The sequence below is a fragment of the Solanum lycopersicum genome, chromosome 3 (genome assembly GCF_036512215.1).
Source record: "Solanum lycopersicum chromosome 3, SLM_r2.1".
NCBI lineage: Eukaryota > Viridiplantae > Streptophyta > Magnoliopsida > Solanales > Solanaceae > Solanum > Solanum lycopersicum.
In genome coordinates, this window is record NC_090802.1 from 57,226,724 (window position 1) to 57,244,334 (window position 17,611).

The 17,611-nt window shown below is 28.3% G+C and overlaps 1 protein-coding gene across 1 annotated transcript; it reads right to left on the reverse strand.

Annotated features, from left to right (window-relative positions):
- Positions 1–12,629: 12,629 nt before the first annotated feature.
- On the reverse strand, positions 12,630–15,348 carry LOC101250383 (zinc finger protein SHOOT GRAVITROPISM 5). Its single transcript, XM_019212996.3, has 3 exons — positions 14,824–15,348; positions 14,322–14,721; positions 12,630–13,672 (listed from the first exon to the last, which is right to left on the reverse strand). Exons 2-3 carry the CDS (start codon positions 14,612–14,614, stop codon positions 12,871–12,873), a joined length of 1,095 nt encoding a protein of 364 aa, XP_019068541.1. The 5' UTR covers positions 14,615–14,721; positions 14,824–15,348; the 3' UTR covers positions 12,630–12,870.
- Positions 15,349–17,611: the final 2,263 nt, after the last annotated feature.

Below are 17,611 nucleotides of genomic sequence, written 5' to 3' on the forward strand. Positions count from 1 at the left end.
CAGCAACCACTATTCATTTTGGCGGTACATTAATATGGTTTTAAAATCTAGATTGTGAACCAATTCTTTTTTAGGAAGACTTATTTTCTAGAAAATGTAAATTATAAACTCTAAAATCCTTTAATTAGTTCAAGAATAAAAAAGAACTCTTAGGTGCATATATGCATTCCCTACTTCTATTTCAAAGCCAAAATTAGTTATTATGATTTTCAATTCAGTTAAGATTAATATTGAACACTACATAATATTTCTAAGTTTTTTCTTATTAATCTTATAAGCTTCTCTTATCGCTTTATATGTTTTTTGAAGAAAAAAAAACAATAATTTTGAAACGAGTATAACGCACATTAATAGGGTTGACTCTACAAATTAATACTATATTATTTGGCTGACAAAGCCAGATGAAGTCTATGTAATACATACAAAACTCGTTGCTACGAAAATAATAATAATTATTGAGAAAAATAAGCAGTATTTTAATCGTTACTCAGGAAAAAATTCTTTTTTTTTACTCTACAAAAAGAGAAATATCATTCTAAATGCTTGTATTGCTAAAGTGAGAGCAAGAAAAGGAATTGAACTCGTGTGCACATTTATCTAATCGAGAAATGATCAAAACTAATTGGTACGAGTATAATATTATTTACAAAAAAATAATTAAAAAAGAGTATAATATTATTTATTATTTACATAGAATCTAGAGTAAAAATTATTTTGAATCTGCAAAATTTAGTGTACATGTAATAGTTAACTTTACCTCACTTTGATTATTAAACACTATTTATTTGGAATATGTTACCTTGTTGTGTGAAGTAAAATTTTAATTTCAATAGTCACGCTTTATTTTTAATTTAATGATACTACATTATACAAGAATGACATAATATATTTGAGATTTCAAGATTCAAGTGAAATTTTTGTAAGCTTGATATACATCTAACTTGAGATTCCAATATTCACATTTCTTATTCGTATTCTTAAATTATGTGCTAACTAGTCATATATATATATATTCACCGTATGTATAATTTGTGTATATTGAATAAGAAAAATAGTGATAAAATTCTGAGACAAATTCTCATAATAACAACATTAAGGATGAAGTGTACAAATATCTGCTTTTGAGGCCGTTATTTAATTTAAATCCGTAGTTAATAAAAAAGTTAATTTACTCACTTCAAGAATAACTTTTGAAGTCGTAAAAAATAGCGTATGAAGTTTGATAAACTATGACCATTTTTGTCTAACGTGTGGCTCATCTACTATTCTTGTTCTTTATAAGTTGAATGATATCGACTACGAAGCTGTTTCGCATTAGCCTAGTATTTATGAAATTTTTACTTACTTTAATCGTTATGTATACAATATCGATATATGTTAGCGATTATTTTAGTGAAAAATATTATCTGTAAAAGTAAGAAAAACAAGGGAAACTTACATAAATATACTATAATAAAAAAAAAAAATCATTTACAGCAATAGTATTTCTTTTCACTTGTTCACTTTTAATTCATTTATAATACAAGTTTAATACATATTACAAAGAACAATTTATAATTCATATAACGTCATTTTTCGACTCAGCGGGCCTATTTTCCGTTAGCACGTGGACTTTGATTTATCACTGGGCCATTGAGGTTATAGGCCCAATTCTTCACTTTTGTTGGAAAAGAGAACCCACTAGTTAGAGTTATATCTTTGTTAGTACTATGTATTTTCTAAACTTTTATTTTTAAAATTTGGAACCAAAATAATTTAAACAATTATGACAAATCATCCTTCCTTTAATTTGTAGAGACTTTTTTTAAATAGTCCGAAATAATTTCAAACTTACGAATTATAAATAATTTTGATGAAATTTTAAATTATCTTATGAAAAAAGTGTTGAAAGTGAAACAACGCTCCATTCGTAGGTCATCATTCATAAGGCAAGACATTAACCTATACTTATACATGCATTTCAACCTTCCTCGAGATTTAGCATTGAAGATGAATTCTTGATTAATCGATTATAAATTCACCGATAAGAACAAGTTAGAAGTAGCAAATATGCCGACTTACGATACCTTTTGTTCGAGGCCTATATCGTAGATTGTGGAACCCATCTAATTCTTGCGATTATAATTCCTTTATCTTTCCTTTTTCGTTTAATTATTTGATAATTGAAATTTATTTGACTCAACTAATTTTAACTCGGGTCATGTATGGTACATTTAAGGAAAATACTTTCTCCATCAATAGTTTTTCGAGTCTCAATTCTCAATGTTCAAACGTGAAATGTCTGTGTAAAAAGATAAACATATATTAATTCTACCACATATTAATGAGATGATTGTGTTGTGTCAATCCGTTAACATGTCATATCACTTTGCTTAGTGTTTAGGTTACTTCAAATCATAAGTGCCTTTTGTTTCTGGAGAAAATTATGTGCATCAAATTAGGGGATCCCACCGTCACCTAATTAAGTCACTATTAATCAATCTCTTTAATTTCTCTCTGGCCTTCCAATGGAATATCCACAGATGGCATTTTCAGTTAAACATAAACACAATAACCTTTTTCTTCATTTCTATTAGGTTAACTTCTCTATAGTGTTGGAGCTAGGATTTGTTCTTTATGAAACATAATATTTAGGATAATTTCGTAACGAGTTATGAATTTAAACTTTCGTATACTTTTCATATATTTCTTAATATAAATAAAATATTTAACTTTTAAAGTTATTGAGTCTAACTGTATTCTTAGATAACCTGCTAGCTCAAAACGAGTGGATCATAGTAGAGCACTTGCTCCATATTAGGTTCTTAATAGTAGTTACTTGTGAGGAAATGGTGAAACCACTTGAGGTGCAAGCAAAGGAAGAAAGAGCCTTTGTAGGCTTAATGGACATAAAGCCAACTAAAGAAAGAGACAGACTTAAACAAGCTCCAGTTGTGTTAGGTCTCTAAGGCTAAAAGTTTGTCACAGCTTGCAACTAACAGTTAATCCCTTTTTTGTTTGACCACACATTCTTCTAGGAAAAACTAAAACTATATTTTTATTTTTTAAAAAAAGTATTTATTTTAGATAGTTAACTTATTTGGTCAAGATTTTTTTTAATAATAGTAGAAGTTATCTTTTAGAAGCTGATAAAAATAATTTTTCTTTCGAAATATTTCTAAAACATCATTTAAGTATAAATTATAGGTATAATGATTATAATAAGAATGTACTTTTCAAATTGATTAGACAATATTACAAACTGTTCGTTAATGCATTCTTGACCAAAATATTATTTGTCAAAATAGACAAATATTGGAAGTTTGAACAAATGAGCTATTCTTTTCCATCGGCTATCGTCTACATTAAATTGTATAGATAGTTATATTCTTTGAGGCCTCACATAGTTAACTCCTCTTAACTTTTGAAATTCTTAATACGGAATATACATAGGTGGAATCAAGATTAAAAGCTTGGGTTTTAAATTTTAGGATAGAAGAGAAAAATAATGCAAAACATACTCTTTTTATGTTTTCACATCCCTTTCATACTACCGAACTGTCAATCAATTTTGTTAGGAGTTGATAAGCTAACGTGTGTGTATATATATAGTTATACAAATACAGAACCTACGAAAAAGCTAGTGAGTTCGTCTGAACTTACGAACCCCCACCTACCTCTCTGACTCGATACATAATACAATATATATATATATATATATATATATATGTTATGTGTGAAAATATTGAAGGTTGGCCCTTGACCTAACCCACAAAAGGAAAAGGAAAATAAGAGAGGGACAAGAAAAAAATAATCTAAGGTTACTTTATTCTTCTCCAAAGAGGAAAACTAAAAAAAAAAAAGAGAGTGAAGTACAATTACATATTAAGACAGGGAGCATGGTGTGCTCTCTCCTTTTTCTTTCTTTTTCAATTACCCTTTTTCTTTTTGGGTTTTGATATGTTAGCCTTTTGTGAGAAGAGGACCTTTTTAGTCTCCATGTGCCTCATGACCCATGGGGTGGTGGGATCATATATCTCTCACCAAAGACAAAATACCCTAAAAAGTATTGGGCATTTTTCACCACCAAAGAACCTTTTCTTTGTTGTTGATGTGTGTGGAATCATCATAATATGGTGCTTGACAAGTTCACATAACACATCTTTGAAATTTTCTGTTTGTATGTTGATACTCTTAAGGTGTCTAGTGGGATTTGTCACCACTTGGGAGCATAAAGCTATGGGAATTCTGTGCTTCCACTGGTGATGGAGCATTCCCAGGATGAAAAACAAACAAAAAGTAACAATCAGAAAGAAAAAAAAATATAAAAGGATTCATATGTGGTAACATGTCACACACACTTGAAAAAGAATAAAAGATAAAAATACAAAAGAGTGTACTCTCTCTCTCTATATATATATATATGTTTTTAATTTTTTAATTACAACCTATAAAAAAAAGCTAACTTCTTTTTAACAGACATGCATATGCTTTGCTAAAGGATGGGTAGAGAGGGGGGAATTTTTGTCTCGAGAGATCTTGTGGGATGAATGATATATCTCTATTTTTTTAAATTAAAGATTTTGAATCTGAACATTGAAATAATGAAAAATTTCTACAATTCATCCTTAAATGTGTATAGAAGTTTCCATCCATTGTCCCATTTTTGGTCAATTGTTTAGTATATGGCCCTCTATTTCTTTGTTTTACAACTTGTCAACCTTTTATACCACGATCTAAAGATCACTTTCCTGAGCAAACTAATTTAAAATTTTGTTAATTCTAAGAGCTATATGCACAACTTTTACAAATAGATACAAAATCAACCTATCTCTTGAGCAAACTAATTTTTTTTTATTTGCATAGACAATAATCTAAAATTTTGTTAGTTCTAAGGGCTATTTGCACAACTTTTGCAAATAGAAACAACATCAACCTAAACATAATATGTTGTCTAATCAACCGCAAACAAAAACTAATAGAATTAATAAGTTCAATATTATTTCTAGATATCCACAATGGGCTGTGATTAAATTCACATTTTCCTCTAATGAAAATGACTATGCATCAGATAGCTCGCTGAAATTAAAAATTTCTAACTACGTATAAAAAAAAAAAAACAACTTGCAACCCTATCATTCATTAAAACAAGAAAAGAATGAGGGATTAATGGGGTGTTTTATTTCTTCAAATATTTGTATGGGGGCATCCATTAGTTTATTGATATAAAATAGTATGTGGAAATAATTAGTAATTAAGTATATATTATGATGAATTAATGAGAAAATAGGAAGGCAACAAAGGGTAATGATGAAGGTAGGATGGGTCCAAGTAATTGTGGGAATCTTTTGTATTATCTTTTTAAATGTCTTTAAGAAGGAGATGGATTTATGATAAGTCGAAAAAACAGACCATGTGAGTGGGGTGACTTACCTTTACTTCCAAAAAGAGAAGTTTCTCTGGGAGACTCCAAAAGTCAAAGCATCAAATCTTAATTCTAAAAAACATATCAAAAAGCTCCTTTTACAAAAGAACCAAAACGTGCAATGATACGTATTACTAATTCAAACTATATAATATTAACTCAAAATATAATACTTTTAATTTCTAATCATCACATTCACCATCCTCAAGGTGATCGAACCTAATAACTTGTACATCTAATCTAACATATATTCTCTTTTCTAACTCCGCCCTCTTCTTCTCTCTATAGAAATGAAATAATATAAATATATGTCATGGCTTTAATGGACAAGAGATAAAGGGTTATGTATTTTAATAAGATATTGAAGTAAAAGTGAGTATATTTTGAATATTTCAAAGTTTTTTATTGCTACTTGATGATAAAAGTCCTCAAACAACGATATAAATAAGTGTTAGAATTTATTATTATTTAATTTAAGAGTGTTAAAATGAGTGAATCGAATATTTAACTAATTTTAATTAAATCAGTATAGTATGACAAGACAATTGAAGAGAGAATGTTGTAGATAAGAATCATTCTCTTTCTAAATTTAAACGGATTAAAATTGATCGAGTTAATAAAGAAGATTGTTCAAATTTACTTGGATTAGGACGGATTGAATTAAAATATGGATCATAACTTAATTTACCTCCTAATGATTACTAAATTTCAATTTCTTTGTTTCTCTTCTGAAAAAGATTGTTTGCTGTGATTGTAGATAACAAATCAATGTAAAGAAAGAAGAATTACAGTTTAATGTCATTTGGTCATCTAATTTATAAAGTATATACACAATATATATGTAGTATACATTTTTCTACTTACTATATAAATAATATACATACTACATACATATTTGTACAAAGTATATACCACCGCAGTGTATATGCTGTACATACTTCGAGTATGAATTGATTAATTTGATTAACGAAGCATACATTTACATAAGTTTTCCCGTAAAGAAATAATCTTATTGAAAATGTTTTGATAATATTTTTCTTATAGGATAATTTAGAGTACATATATGCCCAACTTTTAGATGACCTGAAATTAATGGGTCAAAAAAATCCACTCAAACTTGAACAGGTTAAATGAGTCAGTCAAAATAATACGTTAAATTATAAACAGATTAGATGGATCACATTTTTATAAACTAATTTTATCATCTTTAAAGAGTAACATAATAGTGTATTGGTAATATATATATATACATACATACATATATATATATATATATATATATATATATATATATATATATATATATATATATATATATATATATATATATATAACAAAAATAACTACTTCTAAGAACATCATCGATTAGGCTCATGTGTATATTAATACCATTCCTTTCCATTAATTATGTTAAATACTTTAAAATTGTTGATAAGCAACAATACAAGTGAAACACTCAAATTACATTGAATGGATAAGTTCTCTTACTATTTAAGAAGATATCTATTATTAGAAACTAGAAAGTGATGTGGATGAGGTGATTTTTTTAATGCCATCACCTTTAATTTTCTTATAAATATATCGTCAAATACGTGTAGTAACAATTATTTTGTATCATCGTTTTGTTCAATTAGATACACTCACAATTTCTTAGTTTCTATTGAAGTGAAAAATGCAGAATTACATAGGAATTAACTTGTTTTTGTTGAAATCACTAGTGAGAAAATATTCATTTTTAGAGAAAACTAAAAAATTAATACTAATTAATTAAGAGTTAAAGTAAGTGTTGGATTCGGAAAAAATATAAAATACATAGACTTTATGTATGACTCTTCATACTTTTAATCCATGGTTAGCAAATTTAGCATGAGATTTTCTAGCCAAAGTTATAATTTCCTTTCAAAATCGATTTGGTTTAACTATAGTTAGAATGTGTATTAAATGAATAAAATCTACATCTTTAGAAATTTAAATAGGATAATTGTCACTCATCCAAACAAGTATTTGCGCAATGAAGAGACACTCTAATGGGAGGAGCTGGATAAAAATTTCACAATCACAATTAGGACTGACAATAAAAATATATCCAAGTACTTAATGTGTTAATTCACATATTTATTAATAACTCATTTTATTTTGACTATTTTAAATTTACACAACCTACCTATTTGACACTCGTAATTACAATACCATCACACTCACATAACGTTCTTTTGTAATCACAGTTAGGAGTGCCAATGAAAATAGGATCCACCCAACTTGCCCAATTCAACACGATCATATTTACTAACTCAATCTATTTTGAAATACTTATTGAAAACACGTTCATTTAATATCCCTAATTATCGCAACAACACTAGCGTCTTATTGTTCAACTTTTTTTAATGTAACTTTTTGTATTAGAACATGCATCATGAGTTGCTACCAAAAAATGATACAAAAATAAAATTGAGAAGATCATTGCCTAATGTAGTGCTTAATGTTATCCACTTCTCGAAAATTTCATGTTAATGACATAACATGCCTTAAGTTTTATACTGTTGTCATATAGCCCTTAGTTTATTATTGAGGAAAATCAGAATATTGTATAATTGGAATTTTCTATCACGAATTTAGTACTTGTTTTTTACTAATAATAGGTGAAATAATTGGAAAATAAGTTAACGGCTAGAAATGAATTCAAATAATTGATAAGAAAATAGCATATTATATTTTTATGAATTGAAAGATTCTTTATTGTTGTCTCCTTTGGTAACAGTTATTAAAGGATAAGCTGTCTTTATTTGCAATTTACAAAGAAAACGAATTAGGAAGGTGGCCATTGTCTTTGCCTAATTATTTTTGTTATTTTCTATTTGATTTATAATTCTGTAGAATGCACAGTATGTGGATAAACAAATTGCCACACACCAAATTATTATTATTATTATTATTATTATATATGTGTGACAAATGTATCAAATCACTCTTTTTCTATATCTGAGACATATGCCCTGCGATAGAGATGTCTTTTTGTTTTAGATAAGTTTGTTTCATCATCTCATAGAATATATCCTATTCGAATTATCTAGAAACAAAATATAAATATGGAATCGTATTTAAATTTAAGATTTAAAATTTATGATTTTTAAATATATTTGTCGGGTAGAATTGAGTCCTCGTTAACGAGGGCGACAACAAAAAGTCCATCATTATATTAAAAATACGTAAGAATATCTATACAAAATTTAGAAAGCTCATATTTTAAAAAGGTGTCTTAAGCTTATTTAAATGTAAACTTAATAAAACTATTTTCAATTTAGACCTATATTTTAATAATAATAAAAATAATAATATTCTTCAATATATACTATTATTAGTTGCTACATATATATGTGTTAAAGTTCTTTCGTTGTATACAGTTCGAAGCATTTATTATGTAAAGTATTTTGGACGACATGTCGGAGAATCGTTATTATGATTTAAAATAAAATAAAATTGAAAATATGTTTACCAAAATAAATCAATCATAACTATCATGTACTCCTTTCGTCTTTTTTAGTTTTCATTTTGCGCACACTTTTAAGTTAAAAATTTAGACATTTAAAAATATTATAAATTATATTTTTTCTGAAAAAAATTATTTCATAAAATATTGATTAAAATTATTTTTATTATATTTTTTTAAAAAAAAATTAACAAACGAAAGAAAGGGAGGAGGGAGTATCTCTCGTGGTGCCATAATTATCGAGAGATATTATAACGGACTTTATCATTGCATTGGATAAGATTAATTGTTTTATTGTTACTATAATATATTGTTATCATGTTATAGTTAACATTTGATAAATTTACTACCATAATAGCTAAAAGAATCAATTATTTATAATTTTTATCTTTTGAATTTAATGATGGAATAAGAGTTTTTCATAAGAAAATTTTTGATATAAAAAATTAGATATGAATACAGATGTAAATTGAATAGATTAATTGAGTTAAATTTGCACGAATCAAACAGATTGAGTACTATACATACGAATTGATAGTTTTTCATAAGAAAAAATTTGATATAAAAAATTAGATATGAATACAAATGTAAATTGGATAGATTAATTGAATTAAATTTACACGAATCAAACAGATTGAGTACTATACATTCGGAATTGATTATTGATTTTGTCCAAAAGATACTTTCACTAAAATGGACTAAAAGATCAACTCTCCCAAATGTGGGCTTATTAGAGAATAGAGATCCTACTCCTATTTGGTAAATTTAATTTGCAGTACAATGAATTTCATGTGTTCACATAATTTACTTTTCTAATTTCGTTGTTTATATAAATATATATAAAAAATTGTTATTGCCCCATAACTCATAAGTTGCTCATTTTCGAAAATATTCCTACACATCTTCTCTAAAATGACAAAGAAGCTTAATATTTACTTTGTTCTAGATCGAATTACATTATTTTTTACTTATAAATAAGATAAAAATACAATAGGAATGATCTATGTAAAATATACAAATAATGTCATAGGAACCTTCCCCTTCCTCTTCTTTTTATTTTCCAATATGAATATTCAGTTTTATCTTTAATGATAAATCTTTTTCTAATCATATACATGTTACAAAATGTTAAATTTTTTATATGATTGTTTGGTTTACATATAAAGCATCTTATTAACTGTATAATGATTAAGTAAATAAAAGTATGATTTTTATATATGATTTAACTTTTGAATAATATAATCATATATACATTAATTTTTCATATAACAATATTAAAATCGCATGTTATATTATCCATACTCTCGATGTCTAGACTTCAGTAGGGATTGGAGCCTTAAGTGTCCAATATTGGGGTGCAAAATGAAATATTGTCTCCTCCTATAAATAATCTAACCAATCTTTCACCTTTTGAGTTACAAATTCATCTAATTTCGTATTAAGTTCTAGAGTGTTATAACAATACAAATATTAACATACATTTTAAAACAATAATTTAAACAAAAGAAAACTTTCTAAAGGAGAAAAAATCAATACCCAATTAAACTATGTTATATAAATTAAAATAAAGGGGACTACAATAATTAACATTTCTTTAATCTTGAGTCTTATTCTAAATAAGTGCGTATATAATCCCCCCACTCCACCCCCATCCCCCACACACAAAAAAATATTAAAATCGAAGATAACACACAAATTCTAAACATAAGTCATTAAGCAACCACTACAAGCTAAAAAATCTATTTTAGTTAAATCTTCAGAATTTTCTCAATCTTCAAAATTATTATAATCTCTCTTGTTTTGCATGTATATAATCTATTTCCCAAGTTTTAAATGTATAAAAAACAGAGAAATTTGTTTGTGAAAAGTAAGAATGATCATTTTGATTATAGTTGGCAGGTCGATATTCTTAAATCTAAATTCATTGAAAAGACATAAAAGATGGATCTTTGTCTGTTGTTAAATTTCCGTCTTTAGCGCAAAAATGATCTTTATTCATTTATTGGTCATGATTAATCCTTAATTGGCCATAATTAAATTCTTCTAGAACACAATGTAAATATGTCTAACAAAAGAATTTAAGAAAAATATTAAAGTAATGTTAATTTGCATCAATTTCTTTGTGCATAAATGAAGTAATAAGTAGAAAATTAGTTAAAAGTCACAACATCTCCTCATAATCTCCATTCCGGCCAGGTGGCCAGCCAAACAAAGTTAAATAAATTGGAATCTATTTTACCTTCTAAATGTTTATAACTATCTTTAATATAATGATAGAAATTAAAAACATACTTCCTTTAGTCTTATATTAGTTTGTCATTATATTAAATATCTCATATTAGTTGGTCATTATATTAAAAATAGTTATTTCGTATTAGTTTTCTATCTTACTAAATAAAGAAATCATTGATGAAATATTTTCTATATTCTTCTTGCAATTTTTTCTTTTCAAAAGTATTCACATTTATATGTAAAAATCTCAAGAAGTTTATAGAGGTGGATTAGTAAAAATTATCTTCTTATTTATGATTTCTTAAGCATTGCGCAAAATGAAAAGTGATCTACAAAAAAATTAAAGATATGGTTGGATTGACTTTTACCGTCAAAAGTCATAACATATTTTTATCATTTTAGCTTAAAACAAATTATTAATACACATATTTCAAATGTACCCAACACCCAAAAATTAAAGTATTCTAACACAAAAATACTTAAAATAAATCAATTTAAACAAGCTCTAAATTAATATATATGAAAGAAATTATTTACATTATTGAGGAGTTAAATAACTCTTGAAATCGACTCTAATAAATAAAATTAGAGATCTCAACTTCAAATTCAGTAAATAAATCTTATAGAAGTAAATTCTAATGAATTTCCACATTGAAGGGCAAAACACTTTCAAACATACTCGAACCCAAGACCTATAGATTAAAAATAATTGAGTACTTACCACTCCACCACAACTTTTACGGGTAAAATCTAACAATATTCTAAAACCAAAGGGACGCCAAAGATAAAAGATCCTCTAAGGGGGTTAAATGTAATTTAACAAAAAGAAAGTAGATATGGTTGGGAACACTAGTTAAATTTAGTTTAAAAAGTATTGTATTAAACTAGAAACAATAGATATTGCCAAAGGTAAGTTGTCTTGTGCATACAATGGAAAGATGCTTTGGTCTTTTTCTCCAGACACTTGCTGTAACTGTACCCACAGTACTGTCTTTTTTCTTCAGCAGAAGCAGCTACAGATTCTCATGAATGAAAGAAGAGAAAACAAAAGATTGGAGAAGAGCTGAGTAATATTGTGATGACTAGTAAGTAAAAGTAGTACTCCACTAGTGTGATCAATGAATATAATGAAGTTTTGTTTGTTTTCTGAAGAGTTTGAAAGAGACTACTCTGCCAACTTTGGCACTGAAAAACATGCTGTTTTCACCTTTAACATTTATAAGGATGCACAGGAAAAGGACTATTATCTGATTCCCCTTCTTCTTTTTTTTTTCAAATTTTTCTTTAATACCACTGGGTCACCCTTACCCAACAAACATATCTAAATACTCCAAATGCAAAATCTAACACATTATAAAAAAAATTTAGACACCAGATAACATAATTTAATTTAATTCTCTGTTTTTTCTTTAAGAAAAAAAATATATATATACAGCTCATTCAACTCAATGAAATAGTTTACTATGTAAATGAGTAATAGTAGTGAAATGAAGAACCCCTGCAAAATTTGATACCAAGAAATCTCACATTATTGCGTTTGTTGAAAAAAAAACACCATTATGACAGTCACCGTGCAAGAATGAAATAAGAAAAATTACACCAAATACGCTTCTTTTTTTTTTTTAACCATACAACCCTTCATTAACTATTCTTAGCATCACCACCACCACCCTCACTACACTACTAGCTATAATCATATAATGAACAAACATAAAAGAAAAGGAATTATACTAGTATAATTTAGTAACTAAAGTTGAGAAAGTTTGAGATGTTCGTTTTGATTGATATTGTTGGCGGCAACTTCATGATGATGACCTTCTGATAAACCCGAAGAAATATAACTCAATGCCAATGAGTTATTTTCATCAGCAATACTAACTCTGGTAGTTGATTGGAATTTCTGTTTGCAAGAATGACAAGTGATTTGTGAAAGTGTAGAATTGATTTGCTTGATGGCATGTTCTTTCAAAGCATTAGCCTTGTCCAACTCCGCTTGTGCTTGTTGTCTAATTCTCTTAGCATTTGCAAATTCCTGCTCAGCCAGCTCGATCTGCCGCTTCGCTTGCTGCCTAGCCTCTTCGGCATACGCCTTTTCTGAGATCGCTACCCTTAGCTGCTCCGTTGCTTCATCTTTCAGCCTCAAGGCATCCGAACTACGCTTCTCGTTCGCGTTTTCTGATGACTCGTTGAAGTCTGAGGAGCCAATGGAGAGTTGTAGATTGTGAGCTGAGTGATCTTCGTTTGGTTTAGATGATACGGATACGTCAAAAGCTGGGCTAGATGATGATGTAGTAGTAGTCAAGAGCTGGAGTTCTAAATTGTGTTTGTTTGTACAACTTTTTACCATGTTGGGATTAGCCGCAGCTGCAGCAGATGATAGTTTTTTTAGCAATGTACTAGACCATGGTGTTGTGCTGAGATTCGTGTCGCTAGACGGGCTAGGAGTACTTGAAGCAGTGCGAGAAAGGCAAGGAGGATGTAGAGATTGTGATTCAGATCGGAGTCTGCCCATGCTACAAGCGTCTTGATGCTCAATGAAGCTTTCCACTCTACATGAAGAAGAAAGAGTAGAAAGGAATCAATTTTTTCGTCATGCAAATAGTAATTTACTTGTTTGCATAAAGTAAAAATGGTAATGATTTTGGAAAAGTGAAAAAAAAAAAGGACAACTTCATCAAATGCTGGGAGTATGTGATGATTCAAACTTATCATTGATGAATATGGGATAAAGTAGCCAAAAAGAAAAGCATAACTATGTTAGGCAAAATTACACGAACTTAGCTAAACCAAAAGCATCTTCATATATACACATTTAACGTATAAATTAAAAAAAAATACATAGAAGCATAACTAACATCCTCATTCTTCTTAATTAATTTAGAAGACAGAATGTTTTTTTTTTCTTTCGGGGGAGTCAATCTCATTCTTCTATGTTTCAACATAGAATAATGAAAAAGATTTAAGAAAACAAAACACGTTGATTTATTTAAACGAAACGGATTCAGTTTGTTAATTTTATTTTATATTGAAACTGAAACAGTATTTAAAATAAAGTAGAATTAAGACAACCAGTATCATTTATATATGAAGGAAACAGTTTTACTAATTTTGCGGACTTTGTTTAATATTCCTTCTCTTTCCAAAAGCCGTTACAAAAAAAAGAGTATTGTTCCAAGCACATAGAGCCAGTATGTATACCTTGAAAAAACGCGTCCACAATCACAAGAATGTCCACGAGTTCCGCAAGTTTTGAGATGAGCTTTGTAATCCGATTGAACTGCATAGCCTTTAGAGCATTTTTCACAAACCCATTGCTTGTGATTACTGTGTTTTCTACGGAAATGTTTTTTAATACCGACGAGATCTCCCAAGGCATGACAAGGATCATGATGGAGACAAGTTGGCTCTGGGCAAACGAAAACACGTTTTCTTACAATTGGGGTTTCTCTTTTAAGAAGCTTCCATGGAACTTTATGCCTTCTTCTGTGCATCTATAAGTTTTGATCTCTCTGAAATCCCTGATTACAGATCTCACATACGTATCGATCCGATTCAAGTAACGTTTTCGGTGAAAGCGATACTACTTCTGCATCTGGATCTAGTACAATTCGTCAAATTTCAATAAACAAAAATCAGCACAATTCATCTAATTAAAAAAAAATACAATAAAGGTGCGCCTTCCATTCTTATGCATACATACCTGGAGTTCCTGCAGGTCTTCGTTTTCTTCTACTACCATTAGTTGCATTTTCTGAGGAATTAAACGGGTCGGATGAAGAAGAGGGATTGTTATTACTTAACATGGCTGATCAATAGATATGAAAATTCAGTAAAAATTAAGGGATAGCTGACTGGGTGTATTAATTTTAGGTTTTTGAAGAAAAAAATTTTAAAAAAAAGGGTTAATTACAACATGGAGAAAGAAAGTGAGATGGCGAATTGATGAAGAAGAAATTAAAAGAGAGATAAAACCATAGAGGAAAATAATAAAAAGGGTCTTTTCTTCTTTACTTTCTCTCTTTCGGTTATCATCAGCTTTCTTTTAGCTTTTCAACTTTCAGCTTTTCATCAGCTTTCTCTCATAAAACTTTGCCCTTTGCCAGATATTGTTCAAGAGTCACACCCCTTAATAAAAACTTCAAGGTTAGGTTCGGTATAAAAAAAAAATTAAAAGCCTTTTTTAGATAAATACATTTATTTTATTTTGAGAGAAATATTATTTCTCAACTTAATTGCAAATTATTACTTTCATTTATAATCTTAAAAATATTATTTTATTTGACCAACTAAATTTAGATAACTATTCCCTCTATCTGGTAATGGTTATCATGGAATCTTATTTTAAAGTCAAATTGTAAAAACTTTCACGAACATTTAAGATACATTTTTTCATCATATTAATATGTAAAAAATTGTAATTTATAGTACTTTTCATGTAATTTTAGAATATTTAATTTTTTATTAAAATATCGAATTAATGTGATATAATTTTACTTTTAAAAATTAGTCAAATTGACTTTCGATAAGCACAACATAACAAAAATTTCTGGATCGAGAGAGTATATGATAGTGCGTGGTCTCAAATTATTACATAAGCATGAAATATTTAGTAAAAATTATAGATAAGTGTCGAAAATAGTACTAAACTTGAAGAAAATTTAGGAATGAATTTCACTTTTGTTGTAAGATCGAAAATGCACGTTTAGTTACGTTGAAGTTATTACTATTAGTTCGAATTGAAGACGAAGAATTTAAGAGTGTTTTCAATTATTAATATTATTTTTTTAGAGGCGTGGGGGTGGGGTGTGAGGGTATTTGAGAGAGTTCTTGACCCAATCATAATGTTCCAAACTTGATATAATGAGGTAGGAGTAGGAGTAGTGAAGACAAGGAAGAAAAAAGAAAGAAGCCAAACAAATAAAAACAGAAGATCATTATTTGATGGGCACAGTAAATTTGCATAGACATATAAATACAAAGTAGAGACTCCAGTATTATAACACCCACAGGGCCATTTACAACCTACACGTAAGGATTTCTTTTTTGTCAGCCTCTTTCCCTGCGTACAGTAAGTGTCTAGCTACCTAATAATAAATTTATTACACTACTAACAAAAATTAATTTCTTTTACCTTTAATCAGTATACCTTTTGGATGACGTGTAATATCATAGTACTGCGATAATTTTATCCTTAGAGATCTTGAATTCAAATATTATGAATTCAAATATTATGCATAGTCTTGCAGTCTAACATTCATATTCCGTCAAATTTTAATATCTATACCTTTTTGATACTTATAAATAGCATGTATTTTGTAAAATTAATTATCATAACTGTAAATCGATAAAAATTTAAGGATTTCGATTATAGAGGAAAGTTACTATAGATCAATTGTATGGTTGAAAGTAAGTTTTTTGTAAGTATATAAGCTTTATGATCAACTAGCATACTTTTTAAAAATTAGAGTAAATTTTTGTAAGTAATTTTTGCTTAGCATTGCAATTACGATTTTGTCCCTCCATTCATGGCTGCTAATAGAGTAGAAAAGGACATTCCATCCCTACTCCCGAAGACGCACAATGATTCGAATTTACAAGCAGCTTTTTTATTTGAAAGGACTGTCTAGTCAAAGCTTGTTCAAGGGTGTTTTGGTCATTTTATAGGAATTACTTTGTGTGTGAATATCAAACTTTTGGTACAACAACAGCATCGATAAAACAGTGTGAGCATTTTGCAACAGTAGATTTCTTCTGCATATGACGTATGGTTATTACTTTTTGTTTTATTATATAATGTTTCCATATTTAAAATTAAATTCAATTGATTGTGAGTCCAAAATTTCATCTTACGAATTATGATATAATATACTACATGATAAAAATTAATTTAAACTCCAAATTTAAATTTAAAAAAATAAAAAGATACTTACAACTCAATCCCACGTAGCACTCCTAAAAACAAAATCCTAACTCATATTTGATTATATAATAATACTAACATAAACTATATATAGATTAACCCAAAAATTCTTTTACAGCACAAAATAAGAGGGTCCAATTGTTATTTGTGGTGAAAAAGTTATCAACTTATATGACACATAAATAAAGAGGAGTAATAATTTGCTGACCAGCCTTAAATGTTCTCTTCTCACATGACCCCCACCCCACCCCCTCCAAATATATATTTTTTTCTTTTAAAAAAAAAGAGCAATATTTTGAGTAATTATAGTTCAATAACGAACAAAAAATTGTAGGATTAGTTCTAATTAATGTGGCAGTGGAGAACTAATCATGAGATGCATGCTAATAACAACATGGATTACATGATCAGTCATGTGTCTTGTTCTCTTAAACACAAGATTGGAAATACAAACATTTAACACTAAAGTTAGCACTTTAATTTTGGTACATATATGGTGTCCTACCAGAACAAACATCACTTATATTAATTTCAATTTACAATATTATTATATATAACACACAGCTAT